General features: G+C 34.9%; 1 protein-coding gene across 1 annotated transcript in view; it reads left to right on the forward strand.

Moving 5' to 3' along the window:
* The first annotated feature begins 8,926 nt into the window (after positions 1-8,926).
* The window catches only part of LOC150102534 (thyrostimulin alpha-2 subunit-like), a 38,657-nt gene continuing 20,509 nt past the window's right edge, over positions 8,927-27,074 (forward strand). The window contains exons 1-2 of the mRNA XM_090399307.1: positions 8,927-9,124; positions 12,865-13,038. Of these exons, the coding sequence (XP_090255433.1) occupies positions 12,936-13,038 (103 nt within the window). The 5' untranslated portion in view covers positions 8,927-9,124; positions 12,865-12,935. The remainder of the gene's footprint in view (positions 9,125-12,864; positions 13,039-27,074) is intronic.

A 27,074-nucleotide genomic window follows, 5' to 3' on the forward strand; every position in this document is an offset into this window, starting at 1 on the left:
CATCTGAAAACAAAATAGTATATATATATATAGCTGAGAAAAGGAATAAAATGTGGATCGCAAGTGGCCCTGAGTTTTCTGATATTCACAATTCAGCATCAAATGCTAATTAACTGCAAATGGGGGGGGGGGGATGAAGTTCCGAAACAGTCAGATGACAAAATGCAAACAATAACAATCTATGAATGCATGAGGGAAGCAGCTTCGAGAGTGATCAATACTGCCTTGATGGTTCGGGGGGGGGGGGATCTTTCGCTGAAAGCTTTAACTTCATCTGTCGAAATGAACTGCACTAAACAAATTCCGATTCAAACGAATAACCTCGCCAACTCTGTACGAAGTGGATCTGCCTTTAGTTGAAAGCTTCTTATAAAACGGTCCCCACTTTACAAGATCTGATGCGAACGCAAGTTCTTTCTGACCAAAAGGGCGCCGGAGTTCATTCAGAAGGACGATCAGGAGGTTAGAAAGCAGCACACAGCCCGTTTCTACGGAAAATCATTCTTCAAATTCTGGAATCACCCTTTCCGCAGGTGGATTTTAGCCTCTCAGTGATCCAGAGAAAGCATCGATCGTGTTTTGGACAATGCCTTCCATTGCTACATCAGGATCTTGCCACTTGAATAACCTCAACGGACTTTTAAGAAGCATGTCGCTTTTGTATAATTGCCATTGCAATGCCGCAGGAATATTTCCTTGAAATACTTAGTCCAAACGTATTTCCAGGTTGCTTATATGCTAATTCTTGCTTCATTAGTTCTTTGCATTATTGCTTTTAGTGTGATACTCCTCCACTGATTGCCGTTTATAACAAATAAATTCATTGATCGCATATCTTTCACATGGTGGATACATTTCACGCTAATATGAAAAATCGGTTTAAACCATTGAGTAATTCGTCCAAGGCTAAACGATCTAATCGGTAGTTCTTGTCATAAAGAAGATTGGGGCGGGTTTAAAATTATGGCCAAAGTAGTTCAGGCTATGGAAGTCGATGTATTATGGCTGTTCACTGCGTGTTTCTTGTAGCCAGTTTGTTTTGCTGGCCGGAACATTTTCCTACCCCCGTATGAGATCAGATAATTCACTTTCAGTTGTCTTTATATATGTTCACGTCTTGGGCAGGATCAGAGCTCGTAAACAGACCTTCTAGTTGTTGACAATGTATCAAATTTGAGATTTTATGGAATGTTTCATAAATGACGACGCGAATGTTTTTAGTTCAGCGGCTGCGTTTGTACTCCGTCCACGTCTGCTGAATTTTGAAAACTCCAGGGGATGTGCACGAAATAAACAGAACTAAGTGTATAAAATATGATCGGAAACGAGAGCAGACCTACGAGCAGTTCACAGTCGTGATGTTTGATTCTATTTTTATCCGAATTTAGTTTTTTTCTCTCTCTCTCTCTTCTGTAAAATACCGAAAGAGTTAAAATTATCTTTATCGTAGGAAAGCCTTTTGACGCATGGATATGTACGGAAGGATTCTGAAAGCACCTTCAAATCAAATTCCCGGTTAATTCTCGAAATTTCGAACTATTTTAAAACTCTCTACTTTAACATACAAATCACGTGACTCACACGACGAGGTATTAATAGCTGTACGAAGCATCCCAAATCAATATACACCACACGAAGGCTGTTTACAAGTCTCGCCTGTGTGTCTAACTTTCTCTACAAGTGCCACCGATTTAAGAACAAGGAATTAATCATTCTCTGCGACAGACACAGCGCCAAGTACGGCAATTCATCTGTTGCAACGACCGCACCAGTTATCAACAGCAAACGAGCCGACTGAATTCATCGCATTCTCTCAAGCTACAATCAAACGAGCGAATCGAATAAACCCATCTGTAGCACACCGACGTTGTCGAACAGAAGATTGAATAATCTGGGGGGGGGGGGTTTGACTCAATGATTCATCGTTGCTAGAAATAAACAGGAGGCTAATTAACCCTTTAATATAGGCAGCATAATACTGTTTGCTTAAACGTCAATTTAACATTAAAATTAAAACATTAAATATATTTCTAGAGTCTGAAAAGTGAAAAAAGTGATATTTAATGAGAAGGAATACTTGGAAATATGAAAATGCCTTATTTTTAATACGTAGAAGATCCTACTAAGCTATCACAATTGTAATTTTAGACGTCTGTTTCACGTTGAGTACAGTAGCGCCACCAAACGAGTCATTTAGTAACCGACACTCTGAATTAGCACATTCATTTGTTAGCTATTGTAGCGTAATTCTGATTACTTCTTTCAGCGCATTCATTTATGTTTAATAGAGAATCCAAGTATAATTTCTGCATATTTTTTATTATTTATATTTCCTTATTTATGACCCCGAAAGAACTAATTTTCTTTTTTTGTTTATAAACTAAAAATGGATAATTTTTTTTTTTTTTTTGGGGGGGGGGTGTTGCTGGGATTGGTCTTATTAACTTCATCAATATGAATGCAATGCGCTCTGATTAATAATGCTAATTTTCTCGGAGAATATATTTCCGTTGGAATGACATACCAGCCTATCACATTAAAAAATAAGTTTTTTTTTTCGTCGTTGTTGAGCCGAAACGAAATTAGTTCTTTAAAATAATTGGATTCGTATGTAATATTCATGTTTCTCTCTTGCTTTTCCTGTCAGCAATTGTAATTTAAAATATTTGCATTGTTGACAGCGCCTGCAAAATTGTGACGTAATATCTGCTGACGTTTAATTCATTTATATGGCATATTTAAATGAGGAAAAATGAGTTTATTTTTATGATTTTCTTAATTAGATGATTAAATTTTATAATGTAAAAAATATTTTTGATAATTCAATATAAATACTTAAATACGTATTCTGAAAGGTTAAAATAGAAAAAAAAAAAAAACTTATTTTATAGAAAAACTTTAAAAAACAACCGAAGTAAATATATTTTGAACTTTGCATACATTTTACATTCATAAACTTTTGAAATGAGAATCGAACACGTTACAGAATGTCTTAATAGAGTTAATGCAACACGACATTAGTAAGATAACGTTGATATTATTCTGTTATCGCTTGTTCGACAACTGCAAATGCCAGAAGCAATCGATCTATGGGTTAAGCATTGGAATTGTTCATCGCCACTGACACCTTACCACGAATGCGCTCCTCTTTAGTCGAATCTAATTAAGAGAATCGTTTACTAATTGTACATATACGCATCGGCAAATTCGTTCGTTATTCTTAGTGGGCGACAGAAATGAATGGTTCACTTGCACGAGTAGATGATACATAACATTCGCAATAATACGTGTCATTTCTGCCTGGCACGTGCAGTGTGTGGTTCATTCGATTAACGAACTGCACGTTCGCTTTATTTAACACACAACAGTTAATCGCCTGTGTTGGAGAGGATTCGTATCGACAAGAAACATACGTTTACGATCTAAATCCAGGACTGCGGAAATCTAAAGCCAAACGGGAAATGCTTTTCAGTCTAATGATGTTTTAGTATCACCCATAGTTCCATTCGGCACAACATCAGTAAAAGTAACTGCTCTATTTGATATGGTCATCTTCAATACGTATACTACAAGCGCATCTCCATTTCATCCAATTTATTTATATATATACACACACACACACACACACACACACACACACACACACACACACTGTGTATATATATATATATATATATATATATATATTTTTTTTTTTTTTTTTTTTTTTTTTTTTTTTTTTTCAGGGCGAAGAAATGCCAAAATCAGCTAAGGGGAAGTATTTTTGCATTATGACGAACACTTACAAGAAATTCTTGTGGCGTACATATTTCAGCCTGCCCCTAACAAGTGCGTGCGTACGCATGTGTGTGAGACGTTTCTTACATTTCATTGTTAATGTATTGTAGCTGTAGATGCTATTATGGACTGTAATAATTGACTACAAGCTCAGCAATATATTTTGGAACTGTGGTACTTGAACGCAGTTTAGCTTGCAAACAGGCTCTCGTAAATAATCATATACTATAGAGACTGTCGTAACACAGAGTTCTGAGCTGATTTCTCAATAACGATGACTTTATTTGGGCAAACATCACTTTGAGAATGATTTCAACCACAAAAAAAAAAAAAAAAAACTATTTTTCGCATGAATTAACAGAAGTAAGAACCCACACGAAAAGTATATATTTTTCGGATGTATACTAGATGGCTTATACATTGTATTAAATAGAAGATAAGATATTGTAGGATTGTCTATATGGCTGTATACTTTCCGATGACAAGAATGGTTGGCATACAGATGGCAACAATGTACAAAAAACTGATTTGACAATGATTCAGTCCAAATTATTATGGCTACATTGACACTTTTACCAACAAGTCAAAAATAACAACCGACTACAAGACTGTTTGCCAACAAATCAAAATAGATTGTGCCTATACTCATAAAAAGTTCTACCTTAAAACAACTCAAAAACCCTTAAATTAGATAATCCAGAAAAAAAGATAATGGAAGTCACTGTTTAACACTTTCATTGCCAAGCTGAAAATTTGAATTTCGTATGGTGGCCAATTTTTTTCTTTTTTTTTTATTTAGTTAGCGACGTCCACGCGATAACACGTGATCGGCCGTTTGGTGAGAACTCGCATCGCGCGATATCGCGTGATTGGCAATGAACATGTTAAAGACAAGAAAGAAAACACAAGACCACATTCTCTGTATAAGAATTAGCTGAAAGTTTTCCGAGCCTCCTTAGCTCAGCCAGTATAGACGAAGCCCTTTTGTCCGGAAAGACCTGGGTTCGATTCCCGTCAGTGACGTGAGGATCTTTTATTTTTCTGGTCTCTTTCGACGAAAGGTGAGTTAACCGGTCTCATACGGATGTGGAAGTTTATTCACCCGGAAACTTGGGCTTTTAGTCCCCCAGAACAATCAAACCAGCCCCGTGAACACACACGGATTACAGTCATGAATATGTCCCCAGCCGTATGCCCGTCCCGGATAAAATTGGGGGGGGGGGTGAAAGCAATGGTGAACTACCTTGTAAAAATCTCACCAGAAGTACTTTGTGGACAAAAAGCCTACAAAGTCACCTACGGTCGGAAACGACTGAAAGGGAAAATCAGAAAGTTTTCCAGAATTCGCAAGTATCTCAAGATTTTCCTCCTGTTGTTAGATGTTGGAAGTTTTGCTTACACTTGGATAAAGGATTAAACAACATTTATTATGTGCTATTAGATGGTAGTCTCAGAGGATGTTGAGAACCTTAGTTTCTTTCTCAATGCATTATTCAAAGCTCCGTTAATCGGTCGCAGTTGGAAGAGAAAGATTTATTTCGAACTTTTTATTTACCAATTTGCAACGTAACTTCGTGTCGCATATCCTAAACTGTCATTTCAATATTTAAATTCAACTGAGCCTCTGTACATCAGCCAAGTAGAGACATCTTTCGGTTGGAAAGCCCTGTCTAATGAAATCAATCTTCGAGTTGCGAAGAACCATTATAGCGTCTTATTAAGCTAAAGGTAAGTTAGTCGGTCTCATACAGAGGTGGAAGAGTGTTTCATTCTTTAGAAAAGACAAAGCCGGACAGACAATATACAAAGTCTACAGGGAAAAAAATGCATTTTCAATTGTCTAAGCTGACCATTCGATTCTGCTAAATTAATATTTCGAAGTCAAATACTGAAGAACCAGCCGCACCGTACACAGACCTGAAACAAGCAAAACAAACAATAGAAAAGAATATACTTGATTGTTGAAATTAAATAAGTTTAAACATTATAAATCTTGGCGTAAGCTTAGTTTTTTTTGTCTTTTTTTTAACATTTTCTCTTTAAGAGGTGGACTAAGGATTACATAATACGGAAACCCTACTCTAGACACCGAACGCGGAATATTTTCACTCCACTTCAGGCCTCCCGTAAGAAGGGCGGTTGTCTCACACTGGGCGATGAAATTCATCTTCCACCTAAAGACAATCGTCCCTGCTGCTTGGCGACAGGATATGCTTTCCACTTGGCCACAATTATGGCGCATACAAATGAATACAAAAGATAATCTCCGAGTGATTATTCTAATAACTGTGAAAGTTCTCTCCGAACAGTTTTATTTACAGTTTACAAAGCATTCGGTTTTCTTTATACTAAACAGTGACCTGCACACTACCAGAGTTTTAAAAACTTGTGAGACCCAATCTTTTAAGATAATCGAAATAGTTCGAGCTTCTCATAATTTTAAAGGAAGCTTCGCGTGTGCATGTTGTACAGGAGTGTACCTGGAAGACTGCGTTCGGAAACGAAGAACACAAAGATATATTTTTATATTAAGAAGTATTGAAATAGGGAAAAATGCAGCGAATAAAGAAATAAAATTAACTTCGTGTGTTTTGTTCTTATTACACTGTGCAATATTCGACACTTCGGAATTTTAAATCATTTTCAAATTCCGAAACGAACCAAAATACAAGAATGTTCCGAATGAAAGCACAAAAACTCTACGGTTTCTAACTTAAACAATTCAGAGAATTTAATAAAACTTTTAAGTCTCTGTGGCCAAGTACTTAACTATTCAGCGAATTTGCTTTGAATTCAATTTACTTGCGCGTGCTTCTTCTTCTTTGCCAGTTAAGATAAACATCGGAGAATTCTTCGAGAGGTCATCTACGGCTTCCCAAATAAGACTCGAAAATATTTATTTCACAAGGTGCATGAGTAACAGTCTGAATGAGAGTCGTAAATGCATTTTAGTTTTCCTTTTTTTTTCGTACTGTTAATTGATCTCTTTTTTTTTTTTTTTTTTTTTTTGGTTTCGGGTGATAATCAGCATCATAACTTCTTGAGATCGGATATTCTTTCGAGGTTGATATCTGAATTAATCATTGGAAGAACCTTTTAAAAAAAAAAAAAGGATGAAGTTTAATTACATCTCCTCGGCACGTAGAGCTTTGGAAACGTGCGGTTAGTTAGCTTACTTGCGTTGTTTAGAACCGCAACAGTCAGATTTTCCTTAAAATGTCAAAGTATTCCCGATACAATCAGCTCAACTTCCTAACAAAGTTTATCTACGGTTTTTCTTTGTAATTAAAGATAATGACGAAGCTAAAGTCTTAAGATGCCTCAGAATTAAGAAAAATAATTGAAATAATGGGGGATTTTAATGAATTTCTTGTTCGGCTGCAGAGTACTTCTACAGCTCCAGAATTTTGTTTGCCACAAAATACGGAGATTATGGAAAACTATTTGAAAAAAAAAGACATTTCAAGAGACATACAATAAATATATAATTTAATCTGCTCCTTCATAGATCCCTTATTATCCTTTTCATATTTTCTTCTATGGGTTTTAAATTTATATATTCACAAATTATATGTTTATACTGCATACATAAGCAACTGTATGATTATAATCATTTTAAAGCACTTGTACTTTAAAATAATTTTCTTATTCAACACTCAAAATCAGCGCAGTGATTGTAGTCTGCAGCTAACAGTTGAATCATCAACAACTATTAAGTCACTTATGCTTTAGTATTAAGTAAAAAAAAATAATATAAATCGCTATTTTCGACACGATAAATACGTTAGCACACCAGTGAACGCTCTCTCTATTCCACTGACTAGCTTATGTTTTTCTTCCCCCCATTTTATATTGTATGAATCTCTTCATCTTCCAATTCGGGTTACGCTCTTAGAAATTTACTTATTGCAGAGTAAGCAATGCAGATAGGCCTAACTGACGTATCTGAAAATTGCGTATGTATTGTGGACTTTTTGTCTGTTTGAGAGAATAAACTCTCCATTTCCAGATGAAAAGCCTTAATAAAGGCTCGTAGCATTCTAGACGGGATTCAAACCCCGGCTTCCAACCAAAGGACATCATCAAAATCAACTGGGCTACTTTGGTTTTTTCTTTTATCCACGATTCATTTAAAATAGAATTGTAAGAAACAAGTGTGTGTGTGTAGGGGGGGGGGCTCATCTTGTCTTACAATCCATTTCCAATCACATCTCAGCTGCTTGGTTTTTAAGAGTTCCCCAAACACCAAAACTTATCGCACACAGAACGCAGCCAAACTAAACCTCGTTACGCATAAACAGAGAAACGCTTTAAGATGAAACTCCGATAAATTAATGAAATTTAAATAATTATCTGTCACTAGCAATATCCTGGATGCAAGTGAGCGCTGCTTTTCATTTAATTGATTAGCCTAGGTGCATTTCTTTCTCTTCCCGTCATTAAATAATTAGCGATAAAACCCCCTTCACAAGGTTACCGAAGTATCAATCTGATGTTGACTAACGCCATTCAGTAGTTTTTCTTTTAACTGAATTGACATCAATATTTGCATCCTTAATTTTCCATATCCTTCTATTCAGTGTGTTACGACACATGACGTTCCCCCCCCCCCCCCCCCCCCCCAAAAAAAAAATTCCCACTCCTCCACACAGTTCAAGTTTGTCGAAGAAGTTTTTCTTGTACTGCTATCTTTTGAAAATGTCTCTCCTTTTAAGCATCTCCTAAAGAGTACAATCCACAGGTTGGCAAATCCAATGCTAACAAAATTCATTTTCTTTGACACATTCACAGTACTATAAGCTGAGCACCCTCTTATGTATAGCAGTACTATAAAAAGTATGATAATCATTTGTATGGCAAAGTTTTTTTTATCATGTTTATCGGACTACTGGGAGAAATTTTAAAGGACCAATAAAGTACCAAGTTTAAGAGCCTTCGTTACTATGCGAAACATTCATCGAATAAGACTTGTTGGCCCACCTCCATTAGCATCCTAGCAAAACACATAAACTGCGCTTCTTCTCGTACATAAACGCCGAGCAATGCTCACTAGCTTCGTCCTGCCCATTACTTGTTCGCCTCAGGGATAACTTTACATATTGGTAAAGGAGACAATGAAAAACCCACAACCAAGAACGAAAATAATAATAAAAAAAAATCATTAGAAATATGTTCCTGAACTCTCTGTCCGTCAGGTGGGAGTAGCGCTCGGCGACGAGGCGCCACTGCACGTGGGAGGCGGCGAAGTATAACAGTTGCTTGCGGTATGCTCTTCAATGTGTATAGCATCGGTGAACTGCGCGCCAGTGGAGAGGTATTGCGTGATTCCTCCATTGCCATACAAAAGGTATGTACAGTGTGATGTCACTTTAATTTTTTTTTTTCTTAATTGTCCGTTGTCCCTTTTCTTAAAGTTCTACAAAAAGATTTCGTAAGGTGGTGAAGCCTTATGATGGGATGGGGGGGGGGAGTGACGTTTCTTTCTGTATCGAGTGCTTGAGCGATTGTCTTGTGTGTGTGTGTGTGCGCGCGCGCCTGTAGCTTGTGTGAATGGCTACCGAGTATCTCCCCGTATCTATCGTAAATGATGATTGTCTCAGAATACCTGAAACAGGCATGTGGAACAGGCATTAATGATTTTTATCCATGAATGGGTTTGTAGGCAGACAAGTAGGCTTAACTTCAGTAAATGTTCTGGTTCGATGGATCCGAGTCGAAACCTCTCTTGAGGGTTTTAGCTCCCGATCGGAACAGGATCGTGAGTTTAGATTTGTTTCGTAACTATTTTGCAGAGATTTAGTGGTTTCAGTTAAAAAAAAAAAAATGTTGACTCCAAAGTACTTTTGAAATGGTTTTGCTTTGAATGCTATGAGCGATCATTCTGTGTTCACACAATCAGTGGCTTATTTCTATTTTCTTTCTCATTTATTAGTCGCGACTTCAACATTTTCAAGAGATTCTCTTCTATATTTAGAATCAGTTTGATGAATGAAAGTGTCATTCACGGATGTCACGTGGTAGCTATTCTTCATAAAAGTTTGAAGTAAGCTAGGAATGCCACTCGGTAATACGCGAGCATACTCCTCTCCTTAGAATTATTTCCAAAACTAATTATCCAATAAAAATTAAATTTTGCTCAATTAGTAGAATCAAGAAATTATTTTTTCCGCAGATGTCATTTAATTGATATCTTTCCAAGTGATTCTAAGCCCTCTTTTGTTCCTATTCGTAAATATTAATTAAGCATTTTGAACATTTTCTTTATGCTTAATTATTTCAAAATGCTTAATTAATTCGTAAATATTAATTAAGCATTTTGAACAATATCTGAGCATTTTGTTTTTAGTTGATAGCAATTCTTAATATGCCTCATGAGTGTTTTTATAATAATTCGAAAATACTTAGCATAATGTTAATTAATACTTCGTGTGGTGCACAATCAATCCAGCTGAACTATTTGTGGAATGCTTTCTAATTTCAGAATATTTATACAGCAGTTCATAATTTAGATTACTGTAAAATATTTTTTTTTTGTGTGTGTGTGTGGGTGTTTGGGAAATTTTAATGCTGATTATTTATAGTAAGCCAAGGGCATCTCGTTTTGAAAGTGATTCAGAACGAGATAAAGAAAAAGGAAAACTTTTGTTGCTTATGATTTTTTAATGAACAGTTTAAAATAAAATTCTACTTTCTATGTTTCATTCATGTAGTGTTTTCCAATGAGTGGAGGATGGATATATATATATATATATATATATATATATATATTCAAGTAAAAAATTAAGAGTTTAATATTTGTAATTTGTTGTATATTTTTAATTTTATCGAATACTGTTAACTAAATTTACATCTTATGGTAGTTGAAAAAATGCTACACTAGGGGACGCTACTAATGATTGGAAGCAGACTGAATATTAAATCATTAGACATATTTTAAATCACTAAATCAACTGAAGAATTTTCAGCTTTATTTACAACAAACATTTGATCAGATATTTTACACAAATTACGATTATTTTAATACACTCTAAGCTATTCTGAATTATTCTATTCAGCGCTGTTTTGCAGTTATTTGTTTCGCTAATTTCATAATTGATTCATTTTTAGTCAGCCATTCAACTGACGAATGCAGTTTTTCAACTTCAAACTAAAGTTAATGATTTCAGTTAAAATTTCTCAGTTATGGATATTTTTCCTCTGGCATTCTTTCCAGAAAGGAACTTTTTTCTATTCATCAGGAATTGCATCTCTATTTCAGAAATATAACATTAATTATTTTATGAATCTTTTCTTGAATCAACTCCATCCATTTAAACTTTCCCTTCAGCTAATTTTCATGCGTTCCTTCAAATCTCTGATTTTAATTTATTCAAGTCATTATTTTAAAATCAATGATTAATTGTAGAAATAAATTATGCCATATTTCATTCAGAAATATTTCACCATTTAGGCCAGTGAGAAGAGATTGTGTTGCGCAATCATTTTATCTTAATGATCTCTCAAAGATGAGAATATCAATTTTGAACTTTTAATACTTCCCACTTCTCCCACTTTCTCTCTCAAGGCTCTGCCATCCGATCGTTGCATCAACATCATCTTAACGGACATTGCTCACCTACGCAGCCGACATACGATTAGTGGAGGACTGCGTGTCTTAAAGAAAAGGAAATTGGTCATCACGGTATGGTATTTCACTTCATGTAACATCTGACCTTGAATGAATTGCAATCGTAGGAAAAGATGATATAATTTAGGAATTATACAAATTATTGGGACTCACCACAAAGTCTTCTTTTCACTACCGCTCTTTGAATTCTTCATGTTGGATTATTTCGTTTTCCGCCCAAGAAGCAAGCAAAAATCCTGCCTCGTTTCTTAATCATTTTAGCTACAGACGACGCATTTTTGCATACGAAATACAAAATATCAAAACGATTTTGGTAACCTAGCAACACTGTGGGAAATGATGCCATTAGCAACAGATGAAATAACAGTTTACAACCTCGTTTCATATTTCGAATTTGAAAAGTTCGTGCATTCTTTTGTAAAAAAAATTGCTTAATCTAATTAGTGACAAACGCAAGAGGATTTCTCATTATTTCAATTGGGTGTAAAAATTATGTAAGAAAACGGAAATATCGTTTAGAAGATTGTTTGGCCTCTGAGAAAAGATGGAAAAGGATGGCACAAGAAGAGAATAAAAATAGTTATTGGTTTTTATGATACTAATGGCAGCGGTAATCCTCAAAATTAATAGTTTAGAAAGAAATTCTGCAAATAAAAGAAGTTCCAAACAGATATCTATTTTTAGCTTTATTCTCTACAAAAGGAAGAGATAAGATGGAGAAAATATGGAGGATATTCCTATTTAGTCTATGAGTGATTAGCTTTAACCATACACAGATCAAGTGACTTAAAAGGAGATATTTTAAAATTTTTCCTTCAAGTTAGCTGCGAGATCCAGGTTGGTTTTATTATCCAATTCCACCAACAGACATATTTAAGCCAGATCAACTAAGAGCATGAAAATAATTTTTGCGAAATTTTCTGGTAATTAGATTAAATGGTCATCTTCCAGTTAACCACTCTGAATATTTCGAGATTAAATCGCTAAAGATTAAAGTTAATTTCACAAAGTTTGCTGGACAAAAATAAACGCTTTCATAGTTTTTTTTTTGTTTTTTAAGCAGACCAAAGTACTCATTTTCATAAAAGAAAGTTTTTAAAATCTAGTTTGTCACGAGATACATGAAACATGAGATTTCTAACGGATATCATCACCAATGGAAATTCTCCAACAATAACAACTAATGAAATCCACTTAATTAGATTACACTTCACTCACAAAGATTGCGTCACAAACGCGTCATAAAAATTGTTTCAAGGTTGGAGTTTGATAGATTAATTGAAATGCAATAATTTTCAACTTTATTAAATTGAATAAAGGATGTGATGACATATTTAGATGTAAAGCTATAGCATGCTCATCCTTCTGAAATAACAAGAACTAAATACTTAATAAATGACTCTAAATAAGCATTTGAACCGTTTGTAGATATCTAAATTGAGCTTCGTTTTTCCTTTCAGGTAGACGGAGAACCAGCAAAGACCATCGTGCATCTCTGTCACCACCAATCGACACTGTCGCCCTGGCAACCATGTACACGGGCATACACTTCCTTTGGGTTATTCTGGCGGTGCTATGTAAGGGGTTACCGTCTTCCTGCAACTCATGGGAACGACCAGGATGTCACAAAGTCGGTGAGTTTGTGTGTGCGTGTGTTTGGTTAGCAAACAGCCTTTATTTCGTATGTCTCCCTGTCTGCGCTTTGCTCTCCAAACAGCCTCAGTTTGAGTAGCACGTGTGTTTACACGAAACAGCCTAAACTTGGGCGCTAACCTTTTTCTGCTAGCTCTCAGTCCTGTTCGTTTTATCATTTCATGGTAATAGTATCTGTTTGCAAATTCATTTTTTTTTAAATTTATTTTTTTTACTTTCCTTAACTTTTAGATACAAATCTTTCTTAAATACTTTCTTGCCAGTTAACTAATATTATGTTTTAATCTGTGGTTTGTTCGTCAAATAGACTTCTATAACTATTTTAGTTTTTTTTTTATCTAAATGTTACACGAGAAATTATTCTTGGTGTTCTTTTAGTTCGCTAGATGTCACTGCGCTACAAGCGGCATTACACTGCATTAGTAAGAGAAATGTATTAATTAGAATATATTAAGGCATTCTCAAACGAGCTATAAAAATAAGAAAGAAAATATGCTAGTTCACAAAGAACAAAATATAGATTATGGACATTGACAGTAATGCCATAAATATTCAATTTCCCTACTTAAGAAACACAATATTCGTCGTTTAATACCATTTATTTGCTAAAGTGATCCGCTAAACAGTAAGCACTGTTTTGAACTTGTCCTTCTCATTAGAGGTCAAGGTAGAAATCCAGAATATCTTCAGTAAAATATTTCTGCAGTAATGTAGCACATACCAAACCAAAAATTTGTAGTTAAAATTAGATCTCTCTCTCTCCTTCTCCATTACTTCCACACCCACGAATGACTAGATTCTCTTGGTTGAGGATTTTCCGGCATTTTTAATGCAGATGATTAAAAATTAAAGGGTGAAGCAAAGGAACCCATTCCTCTGCTGTTGCTGCCCCCTAAGGACGGTTGACTTATTCTTGTGGATGTGTGTGTCCAGGGATTAGTTTATTTGCTCAAGAAAAAAAATACTTCAGTTACTGAGAGAGAACTTACATGTCCGTATGAGACCGACAAACTCACCTTCATTTGAAAAGTCCTTATGATTCTTCGCGTGGTTAGTCGGGATTTGAACTCAGATCTTTTCTGCGAAAAGGCATCGATCGTTAACGACTGATCTAGGGAAGTTGGTCGTATTTTTTAAGTAATGCGATATAAAGACGATTCATGCTGAAATTGATGAATGTAAGCCTTAGTATATTCATTTCTGAAGTCTGTTGAAAGTATTTCAAAGCAAAGATTATCAGCTTGCCTTCTTGATATAAAATACAATTTTTACCATCCTTTTGAAGACCGTACATGTCCACTAATGAAATTCACTTAATTGGATTAACTTCAGTCACAAAGATTGCGTCACAAACGAGTCATAAAAATAGTTTCAAGGTTGCAGTTTGATAGATTAATTGAAATGCAATAATTTTCAACTTTATTAAATTGAAATACTTTGAAGTTAAAATTTTTTTTTCACCACTATTGACTAGTTGATCACAATAAACTTTCAATACCAAGACTAAATAGCCGTTCAAAGTTCTTTTTTTGCGAAAATAAATGAAATAAAACGATAATCAAAATAACAGCCAAAGCTTTACTTCGGCGATGTTAAATAGATAAAATAGGGGATATTAACGAACGGGTAGGCAGTGCTAGTGTCTTAAGTAGTGCATGATAAGGCAACTCCGATGCCGAAGGTTGAATTCTCATAAGAGCTCTGGTCAAAATTACGAAACTATAAAAGTTTGTATTGCTTTTCTTCGACTGTGAAATGTCCTGCATCTCCATCTAAATAAAACGATTTATTGGAGGAAGATTGATTATTTAATCAACCGACTTTAATTTTTTTAAAAATATGTTTATCTCTACACATTTTTTCACGTTATTACTTATGCTTTATGCTATTTACAAGAGTCGCTACAGATTTTTTAAATAGCGTTAAAGTTTTGCAATATTTAGTTATAAAATTGACATACTTTGAAGTTAAAAAAATTTTCACCGCTATTGACTAGCTAATCACTTTTAGAAGTTCTAGAAGGTTCTTCTTCCTACTAAATGGCAAGCTGATTATAAAGATTTATTACAAACAAATATAGTATTTATATATTTTATTCCTCATGGCTTATATTTTAATGTTGCCTATCGTTATTTCTTAACGTATTTTTATTTTATTCTCTACTTAAATACCAACTTCATATTGCTAAAGTTGTTCATTTATATTGAAAAGTTTAAACCCTTAGGATAAAACAGTGCAGTTGCTTCAGGAAAAATAAAATCTCAAGAGGAATTTTAAAGAAATATATCGTAGCAGAAATTACTTTAGAAGAATTCAAATTGAATATTCAGACATTTCTAAAGGAACTGTTTCAGTATTAAGTAGGACAATAATTCTCGGAAGTGTTATTTTTCTTGCTAGAATTCAGTGGGATTTACTTAAGACAAGTCTGCTAATTATCTTAGTTTCTACTGTAATTTTTCTAGTTAGACCTGTTAAAATATGCTATTTTGCCCTATAGAAATAGCACCTGTTATCACAAAAATGCTGCATAACTGATTTCAGATATACAGTTATACATTGATGTATGTTGCCACTAGGCAGCTAATTATAATTAGCTGCTTAGTGGCAATCACTTAGTGATTCACGCTGCCTATTACTACTTAATAGGCAGTCGAGTTCAGCTATCTTTTTTGTTCATGGCTATTTAAAGGAAAAGGAGCCAATTACATTTTATTGCCTACTGCAAGTCTGTATGAAAACCACTTTGGGTTTATAGCCAACGTATACTGGTTTTTAGGGTTATTATGTCGCTTAGAATGTATAAAATAAAGTCACTGTTAAAGTAAGGTTGATGGAAGCAAAAGACAACGCAAGCACGGAATATATTCAACTTGGATTGCTTCATGGTTATGATTAGTGCCTTACGCCCCCCCCCCCCCCTCCGCTTATCTACACAAAAGCCTACGGTTTTTATTTTTTGAAGTCAGAAAGTGGCACGTTTAAAATACCTGGAAGTGGCCGTCTAACATCGTGCTTAATCTATTAATTAAGAGGTTTCAGAGAGAGAGAGAGAGAGAGAATAATATGACGGAAGCGATTAACGAGTGCCCGACTTTGGCCACTAATCAGCAAGGGTCATTAGGATTTTGCGAACACTCATTAAGTTCGAAATGTGCTCGGAAAAGCTACTTGCGTTGCTCGAAGGAGTCAACAAACGGTCGTCTATCGCGTGTTTTACAACGATAATGTGGCAAGCGATCCCAAAATAAGATCGAGTGTATTAGCTACACCGCCCATTAGGGTCTGTCGCAGGTTATGGGTATTTGGGAGTGGACTGATGGCTAAATTACTTCGCCACGTAATTAGATAAATAGGGAGCGCGTGGTGGTTGCGATTATAGCGGTTAATTAAGAAGATGCGTGCGGTTTAAAGCAGATATGAATTAAAGGGCAGATTAAATCTGGTAGAGGAAATAGCACTTTGTCATTGCCGGTGGTTTCTAAAAATACATTGGAACTTCAGTTAGGCCTGAATGCGTTGCTGCAAAGAAAAGTACAGATTTAAAATTTATTATGCAATATGATTATTGACCAAAATAGATTGGATGGAATTGATAATAAAAAAAAAGTCTTCGAACTACGTTAGTTTGCTTTCTATTATTGTATCTGTGTTTCCATTTTTTTTTAATATAAAGATTCTCACGAATTGCTGTAATCCTATTGTACATTAGTACTACGGGCAAGCTTAGTTATCTGTTTTTGAAGTTCGTGTGCGTTGCTCTAATCCTACCATTCGATAAAACTTCACTAAAAGTTTTATTCTGCAATTTTAGGACCATTTGTTTGTTTTAATATCATTTTACTCCTGCATGTTTTATAGAAAAGAAGCAATTTCTTCTTTTAAAATAGAACCCGTGATGTTACCATTCATACATCAAGAAATAGAATTAACCGTCTCGAATGATGTCATGCTTCCATTGTTACGTCAGAACACTAATGAAACTCGCACTCTGAAAATGAGCATCTGTCGTCCGGGAAAATTGAATGAAATAATAGCCTTTTGTGAATTGAGGCACACGCTTGCGTTGCTCGATCTTGTGCAGATGAATTTAAATTGCAGGTTACTGATGTGATTTTTTAAAAAATAATAGATTCACTTCATTATGCATTTGAACTATTCTTGTAATTGGTGTAATAATTAATGTGCTAATTATAGTAATTGGTATTCTATTTTTTTTTTTTTTTTGCTCGAGAGTGATCTTAGCCGTTAACGCAAAGAAAATATTCAAGAATAATGGGAAAAATATAAATCTGATATGTTATTATATTTGATTCCTTTCCGAACGTTCTGATCATGATTTGTTAAAGACTATGGTGATATTTGTTCCCTTATTGTGTGATTTGTAACGTTCATATTCAACCAACAGCGAACGTAGGATTACTTTTAATGACATTCACTTCAGTTGAGAACACTTCTTCAGTTTTTCTTTGTTGTTATCTTGTCTATTCCAGTGGAGGTTCAATGGGTGGGGCTTTACTCTTGCTCTAAGTACACTTGTGGATGAGCTCCTCCATTTCGAAGAGAGTCATTAGAACCAACATTCTCCTGGATAAAGTCCGATTTTTACGAGTTACAGGGACATACACAGTGTGTATCACGTGGCTGCAAACGATGCTCGACATTACACAACCCCAAATGGATGATGCCAGCGTTTCTTCATTCCATCAATTCTTTCCGAATTGCTTGCTCGTAATTTCGTATCGGCACTGCACAACAACGAAGACTAGCATCGTTTCCTTCAAGCAGATGTTTTGGGGAAAGAAGTGATTGCTCTTTTCTGGCTCAGAGAAAAAGGAACTATTCAGGAAATGGAACAAAACACGCACGTATCCAAGAAAAAATGTTTGTGGGAATAAACACACAGCGTAATATATTTGAGTTTTTTTTTTAAACATGGATAAGCTGAAATTTACAAGAGGCGCTTACATCATGGAAAGGTTGCTTTTTTTAACATATCAATTCCAGAGAAACAAGAAAATGTATAATCTTTACAACATTTAATGGAATGTCTGCAGGCTAGAGTTTCTGAAACACTCAAAAACCTACAAACTCAAAAAAAACACGACGTAATTTTGAATAAGCAGTTACTGACCTTTAGTCTTCTCTATGTTATTAATAAGTAACAGGAAAAATTAAACAAAATCCGGGTTGCTTTAAGTTGAAATTGTAGCCGAAGCAATTAAAGCTCTGGGACCAGTTTATTACGTCTCTTAATTTCGTATGTCCTAATGAATTTTCTGGTTTTGCGGGATGCCAAATCCTGATGCCTCTCTACGATACTGAATACCTCTCACTCGCGAACAGTCACGGTCACGTGCTTTCTTGATTCTTCGCGAGATTAGAAAGTGAACTTTTTAAAAAGACACATACGTTTTATTTTTTCTCTAGTATTTGATGATATTTAATTATTTTACTTATTTATATTAAAAACTCGTCTGTTATTTTTAATTCCCTTCTTCGCTTTTTAAGGATGGAAAATTAAATGAAGGGAAAAATTACTTTCAAAAACAGTTGAGGCTTACATTTAAGAATTATATTCCAGTTAACATCTTCACTATACACAGTGTTTCTTTCTTCCTTTCCACCCCTCTCTTCCGTTGTTTAGATTTTAACCGCTTAACGAGATTCTTATGCGAAAGAAACTAAATTATCGCTGGCCCATGTAGACCGATACAGTATACGCTTATGTGAAATATATCTGAAAATGCAACACCATAATAGAATTTCCAGGAAGAAATAATCGCTCTACATCTATTACTTTTTAAAACTGTAATTTTGTACCAAAGCCTCATGCAACAGTAACGCCACAAGTGAAAAAAAGCGCAACTCACTATTGGCTAAATTCTCATCCTGCCTTATGTTCTTGATATACGTTTGGGGACGTATAGAGAAAAGTATCACGTTCACTTTTAAGCTGGTAGAGAATTTATACGCTGTCACTGGCTCATGCTCATATATTTTGGAAATATTTGAATAAGAAGCTCAAACCTACGTGTGGTGAAAACAGCATTTGTGAAAGTGATACATGGATGACATTTTTACATGCAGCAATGGACAGGACGCGTTACTAATTTAAGAAAAAAACATTTAAACAACCAAACTTCAAGTGATAATTTATCAGAAAAGAAGAAATGAAATGATTATTTCCCTCTTTCTTTCAATTCTCTATAGATCTTTGAAGTGATCGGAGATTTATTAAAGTCAATACTTCAAAACGATATGGTGGAAAGTGGCCAATTCATTACGATGGCCAAATGTAACAGCAACTGAACACTGTGTGTGTAAAATCACTTCAGAGATGTAATAATTATTAAACCCTGAATGACAACTACCCTTGCCGTTCTAATATGTAAAAATAAAACTCAGTCTGTATACTACATGTATTATGGGGACAAATGAAACTTCTAAATACCCGCTATTTTAAACAGAAAAATTGCAGTATGTATTTCGTAGCATTAGGGCCATAAAACTAATGTATTGTGTGTGTGTGTGTGTGTTACTTGGGTAGGTTCTACGGCTGGTTTTTGTTATAAATAGGGTAGAATCGGACCAGAGTTTGAAGGAGGAGAAAACCTGTTACCATAGTATTAATATACTTCCAATCATTTAAGAAGGGATTCTAATCTCATTTTTGCCTGTTGGATCCAAAATACGATCTTTTAGAATAAAGCTCGTGTCATCTATCTAACTTTATTTCTGAGATTTTAGAATCCATAGAACTTTACAATGAATACAATTATCAGCAGAAACATGATTAAGATCTTAACACCAACTGCAAATGAGACTGAACAACATCTCTGCACTTTACCTGCAACGAGAGTGGTCTATACTTGTGTAAGTTCTTTGATAATTAACTTTTACATATCACAGAAGGAAATCTTAATAGCATTACTGAAATACTCAGATCTTTTTGATTATCATTAAGAACAGCGCACGCTAAGCATCTACACTTTTGTTGAGAGTTTCATTTTGGCACTTCCAAGATTAAATAAATGAAAACCATAGCATGTCAGCACTGTGAGTGGCTACTTTTCAAGTCAGTAATAATGAAAGTGATGATCATACCTGGAGAATAGAAATTGTCTAGCGCAAAACCAATGTCACATTTGGATTCTAAACTTAGTCTGCAGGTTTGAGAACGAATAAAGTAGCTACTTGCCAAGCAGACCGGTGTAATGAAGTAAAGCAATACCTTGCTGTATATTAAAGTGCTCGTCACAAAGACAGTATAAGGGCATGGTTAGTTACGCAGATATATTTATATAGATATACAGTCAGTCAATATTTAAACACAAAAGGGTTTTAAACACATTTTATTTTATTTATTTTGGTCACGAGTTAGCTGTTCAGTAAAAAACACAGCGCCAATCACGCAGCAAATCGGCTACCTTTGAGCATCCTCACCATAAAATTTATTTATTTTTCTGCACTCGAATAAATAGTTGATGTCCGTACAGTTCGAGTGACGCCTTTCTATTTCGAAATCGTAAAATGATACCGTACAAGCAGAACACAGCACTTATAGTTTTCTCATTCCACTGTCAGCAGTGGTTGTCCTGGTAACCATCACTCTTACAGTACATCAGGCAATTCAGCAGATATCTTTATTACAGGGTGTCCATTCTATATCTATTCTCGCGACTGGATGCTGCGAGTTTCTAGTCGGGAAATTACCAGGTGTGTGTTGATCCCCATGTCGTATTCCATTGGCAACCCGACATTTCACGGATAGAAGAAAGCTGTACGCCGTTGCAACAGATTTTCTAGTGAGCAGCTTGGATGAGTTTTATTATAGTAGCCATCTAATTAACAGAATTCATTATATGACGTCGTCTGTCTCATAATCCGAGGATGACGTAAGGTAAGATTATGTTACTTGTGCATTTCGATTCCCCTATGTGGATTTAATCTCAGCCATTGAAGGAAATTTTATCTCATTTCACATCAGGAGCAGAAATAAAAGTAAAAACATTGATTCCCGTTAAGAAATATGATCCTAAATATCTGGCACAAAGTTATTAGTAACAGTGTGTAATATTATCTGAATATCGTATATCTTCGTATTAATGATTTTGCATTTTAGTTCTACTGTAACGATTCACTGCATGACTTCATTGTTCTGCGGAGAAGCTGCATATCAAGGAGTAATTAGCGAAATGAGTTTTGAGAATTAAATTAGTCTATTTGTGGAGACTGGTTGGATTTCTGATAATTAAATTTTTTGAGAACTGGAAATTCTGAGAATTAAACACTTTCTCTCTTAGGCAACTTTTGTATAGTTAATTGTCGCTTATTTTATTACATCACTACGCCTGTGACGTACTTAAATACTGGTTTTAGTAGGGATATCTCCTATGACAGTTTCAAACAATCGGATTTGGATATTTCAGCTATTATTCTTATGGATTCCTATGGATGAAAGATGTTCTGATCTCAGACAGACACTGCACTTTATCGATTTGTCGAGATTGTTAAGCTTATTTCTGGTAGTCTCGACAAATCTTGCTCCACCTTGAAGGAATCTGTCTGAATGGGTTACGCTAACGTGACTTTCACTTATCCCTTCAACAGCCTCTAATGAGATCTTTCAGTGCATTTCTAACATCCATTCTCTTGTGTCATTAACTCCGTGTCGCACGTAAACAGATTAGTGACGATGCATCCTTCATCTTTAATCTACGTCTGCCGCGCTTGGAAACTTTAAAGTGGCTCGTGTCAGTATATGGAAACACGGTCGTCACTGCACAAATGATATCAACGCTTTGAAAGGAAGGGGAAAGAACGAAAAACAGAAATTATCATTTTGATATTTCTTCAGTTATTGTAGTGTCTTTTTCCAATTTCTTCTCATTGTTTCGATGCAAAGAGTCCCCTAGAGAAAAGATCGCGTCATTGGATGCAATTGATAAGAATTATGTTTCTTTCTAAGAAATTAACACTCGAAAGTTTATATATATAGAAAATACGTGTTAATTGTTGTTAATTGTATATATTGTATACAATTAAGGCCTGGTTGGCCAAGTGGTTAGCGTATCCGCTCTCCAGACAAAACAATACGGGCTCGAATCCCACCATGGGGATGGATGTTTGTGATTGTCTGTGAAAATATTAGTAGTGGTGGTGGGCAGTAGATGGCGTTGGTGTAGATGATCGTAGTTTGAGAATTGGGTGGAAACAGAGATTTAGAGTAGGTGCCCTCCCTCGATAAGTCCTTTGACTCCCTGGAGGTTTTACATAATAATAATATCGTACATACTCAGTATGATCATATTTTTCAAACTTATCATATTTAGTTAATAAAAAAAAAGTAAACTTTAACATGCACTCATATTTCCTTGTAACTGCTTACTATAAAGTAAATTATTGTGATTTTATTACTAATAATAATATATGAATTATCCTATTATGACAATTATAATGGTATTAATTAGAAGCTATTAAGAAAGAAAGAAAATGTAGTATTACTGCTAAAATTTTACATTATAATTTATTTGTGACATAATGAAGTATTATAAAATATTATTTATGTTTGTATGATGAAATGCAATGTTGATCTGTCGCCATCAAAATTTACGAACACAGGATTTCCGCCATTTGACTGTAGAAGCAGAGTTTTCTCGACAGTTCCATTTTTCTTTCTGCATGCTTCATTTTCAGTTGGAATTTTACAAGAACTTTCATTTTTGTAAACAATGGACAAAGGATAAACTGAATGTAAAAAGTTTTTTAGCTTTAAGCGGCATTTGCTTAATGTCATTAAAATGAGAAGCGAGTAGTATTGTATTTTAAGACAGTTATTCAGCACAAATAAAGAACCTACTTGAAAATAATCCTCTTAGTGACCTAAGGAAATGATGATAATAACATAAAACATCTTTGGGTTCAGAGGTCAGTTCAGGGGAAAAACTAATTCAGTTCACCACATCCCGCTGACTATAAATGAAACCTAAGTTACCCAACCAAAGTAATTTTATTTCCACAAAATACCTAAAATATATTCTTTTATCTCATATGCGTTAGAATTTATTAGGTTTGGTATGTTCACTCAAACTTATTGGAGTTTTACCAGGACTCTGGATGGAAAAAAAAAATGAATTTTCCACTTAGAAAATTTTTACAAAATTTGTCAAGTTCATTTTGTTTCATCATGGGGGTGCTTTTTAGGAATTTAAATGAGCAAAACGTGTCGAAATATTTGATATAATTGTGAATAACGGTGCTTTGGCTAGATGAAATTTAATAATGCTTGTGATTTGGGATACTAGATTCAAGATGATATTAAGAATTGTTCGCTGTCTAGATGGAATTTATTTATTTTTAACGCGAATCACACCAACCAAAGGTTTGTAAATCTGTAGTGGATTCGTATGCACTTTTCTAGGAAAAGCGAAAGTATTAACTGAACAGTTTTAAACTGTATTGTACGAGAACAATTATTGCTGCTTGTTAAGTCTAACTGTTCACATGGGTAAGGTGGATTTGCCGTAATTTAGTTAATAAACAAATCTTAGGTTTGGCAAAAGATTTTTGCATAGTTAAGATTCCTTTTATTGGTAAAATGATTCGAAACCAGAGATAATTCTTCTCCGGAGTGTAATGACATTTGTTATTTAAATTACTGAAGGTGCGAAAAGATATTTCAAACTGGACCATTTTAATGACCAAATTAGTAAAACAAAATATGCGCACACTTCGTATGTCATAAATGGATTCAAGTTCAAATATTCTGATAACAAATGGTAGTTCACAAAAAGATATTAATTAAAAGATCACTCTTGTTATAAAGTCTACAATAATCTTTCTGCTTTTTTAATGAAATTATTAAAGGATTTCAAAATATCGGCTTTCAGGAGCACCGCCAGTAATACTAATTACTGGAGGTGCATCCTGATTTTTAAACATGTGTAGGTTTTTAAATGCAAAATAGACTAATTTATTATTGGGTGCTACTAATTCTCTTTCTCTCATTCGAGAAATGCAGTCTTGTTATAAGCCTGACAAGAAGAAACATCTGTTTTGGATATTCTATAAAGGAAAGACAAATCATCTGTCTTCTTATTAGATATAAAATTGTTTCTTTTTGAGATATCCAAGGAGATCGGGAATGCTGGATACAATCTATTAGTTTCCACTTCGTGCTTTGATGGTGTATGCATTTTTTTTTTAATCGAGAGCCCAGGGGGCTTATATGAACTTGACACCCGTTTTTAAGATGTCTTTACATGATATCACATAAGCATCCATGTTTTTAGACGAAGCTAGGATTATTCTATTACTTTAAGACAATAAAGGATGTGAGGTGAGGACATATTTGTGAATGTAAATCGTGAAGTTGATTGGGATGCTTGAAAACAGCAAAAATTTCGAGATTTTAGATCGATAACATATTGCCATTTTCTACGAGACACGTCATCTCGTTTTTCTCTGAACGGTATTATAAATACTTCTCATCCTAGACAAGATTTGAATCTACGGTTGTTTGGCCAAATTCATTCGGAAGCGCTCGTTAGGAATAGCGAGAACTTTGTTGTTGTTGAGTTTCATTGGGCCATTTTATTTCTAAAATTGCGTACATTGTCTACTAAAAAAAGCAGAATATTGATCACCAGGTAGCATTATCTCCGCTTCTGAGATTATAAAAATGCACCTTTTTTAGTACTAGAACTTTCCTCTCATTTTCTTCTTGATGACGTAATTTACTTTGAATCGCTGACGACAAAAACTGACAAATCAGCAGAAATTTCTTATAAACGAAAAATAATCATACCAATGGCTGAAACAATAACGAATTGTTTCAGTAGAATGCGAAATTTTACTTCTTCGGAGCTATGGCTGTTTAGATTTTAAAAAAGTGTAGGTTTTTAAATGTTTAGATTCGCAGTTTATGACTTCCAAAGCGTGTACAGAGTTAGGCCTTTCACGTTAAAAAATTCACATGTAAACATGGATATAGTACTACACGGTTACACAACTTCCTATGGATTTTCATTTTTGTTTCTTTTCATTTTTTTTTAAATCTAACGGCAATAGCTCAATCACTGTTCAGTGAGATCCAAATTTATCAAAATGGCCTCCGTAGCGCAGTCGTAAGGATCACGCGATAATTACTCTTTAGAAAAAAATCGAGGTTTTCGATACTGTCGGTAACCTGAACTTCATCTCGACACGAAGTAGCTTTTTCAACGGAAGCCGGTCTCATGCGAAAGGGTTTTTTCCTACCGGATATCTGTGATCATTTACTCTCTCGAGTGGACATACAATAAGTGATCTCAATGGGCGTTGGCTGAAAGATAGAGAGAAAACTTAGAGTCGATCTGAAATCGAGTTAGTGTGTCGAGAAACTAATCCAGGGGAAGATGAACAGTCCCTGAAAAACTACCACCACACCAACCAACCATGTTTATAGGAAGTTTCTGTTTACTCAAAAGAACCCGTATGAAGCGTCCCTGAATATGCACCGCGCGCACACACGTCTCACCGAGTAGACAAAAGGTGGCATAAGTTCGTTCCTGAAAGTGATGGCAACATCATTGAATACCGAACTTGATCCACATTTTCTCCGAATTGTTAAAGATGTTTGAATTTTGCTTTCCGTTAAGTTTTTTTATCTTTTCTTTAGAGGTTTAAATAAGATACATGCAGAAAATACTCTCAAAACCTCACTTTACATAGGTATTAATTCATTTTCATTTTTTAGCCCTTTTAGACATCTGCGTACATCAATTTGTTTTGACAAACCAAAGCACGAGTCTATCAGAGGACCAAAGCGAAGCGAATAAGGGGTAGATTCCCTCTTCCACATCCTGATAATTGAAAAAAAAAAAAAAAGAAAGAAAAGCAAAACTCGTGAAAAGCGATAACGTCGTTTCCTTCACATTACTTATTTTATGCTTCGTATTTCAGTCGCAAAACCCTTATGCAAAACGAAATATTGTCCAGATTCATAATTAGAGGGAATTAACAGCCTACGTGCGAACATACATCGTCTGATTGAATTCATTGCGAACTGTTTATTCCCCTTTTCACCCTTAGAGGAGCCTTTATAAGCTAATACCGTGTTTAAAGACTGCACGATAATAAGCTAAGTAAACTTAGCTACGTCGTGCACAGAAGCGCGTACTCAATATGAGCTGGATAACAATTAAATCGAGGAGAAAGGAGAACGATGTACATACAAACGTTATAAGAGGGGGGAGCGAAAAGTAATATTTAACTTGAAGTTTAATTATTAATCCTGCCAACCAATAGAATTCTAAGGAACTGATCCGATGAATTTTACGTTGATTCCTACAATTAATGACAATCATTTCAGTGTGTGTGTGTGTAGCAATTTCCTCTAATACGTTTCACAGTCTCAAACCAGTTTTGTAAGTGCACATAAACACAGTATATGAGAAGTATGCTGGTCCAGTGTAAGGATCGGATTTTTGTCGCAGATTAAAATAAATATCTCATCTTCCTTGTATTTATTCTTTATTTTCTTAAGGAGTAAACCATTAGAGAAGCATTTTCCCCTTTTGTATGTTTTCGTTATGATTGTCTCTTTTGTAATAATTATAATTCATTCTACCGATAGATTCGCTGCGTACAGATAGTTTTGTTTTGTAGTTTCATTTCTGAGAAATACTTTCGTGTTATGAAGTGTGAATAAATTCACATGACTAGAAATCCATCGTGATTTTTTTTTTATTTTCGCCAGTAATAAAATACTTTCACTTGTTTGATACTAACCTTTAAGCTAAGGCGAATGCAACATCACACTTTCGATGCCTCTTTAGGTTGGGCTTCATCGTCAGGTGATAAGACAGACGATCTAACTTCATCAAGAGTGAAAATATCCTCGCCAATGAAATATCACTTTTTTTTTATTAGTTCCTAATTCCAAATTGCGATTCCTTCGACTACTCATAACTAGTATGTATTAACCCCCCCCCCCCCTCAACCTTCATGGTTGACGTCCCTGTGTGTTTCTAAT

The sequence above is a fragment of the Typopeltis vanoorti genome, chromosome 10 (assembly GCF_054136105.1).
Source record: "Typopeltis vanoorti isolate ZY-2024b chromosome 10, IOZ_Tvanoo_1.0, whole genome shotgun sequence".
In the NCBI taxonomy this organism is placed as follows: domain Eukaryota; kingdom Metazoa; phylum Arthropoda; class Arachnida; order Uropygi; family Thelyphonidae; genus Typopeltis; species Typopeltis vanoorti.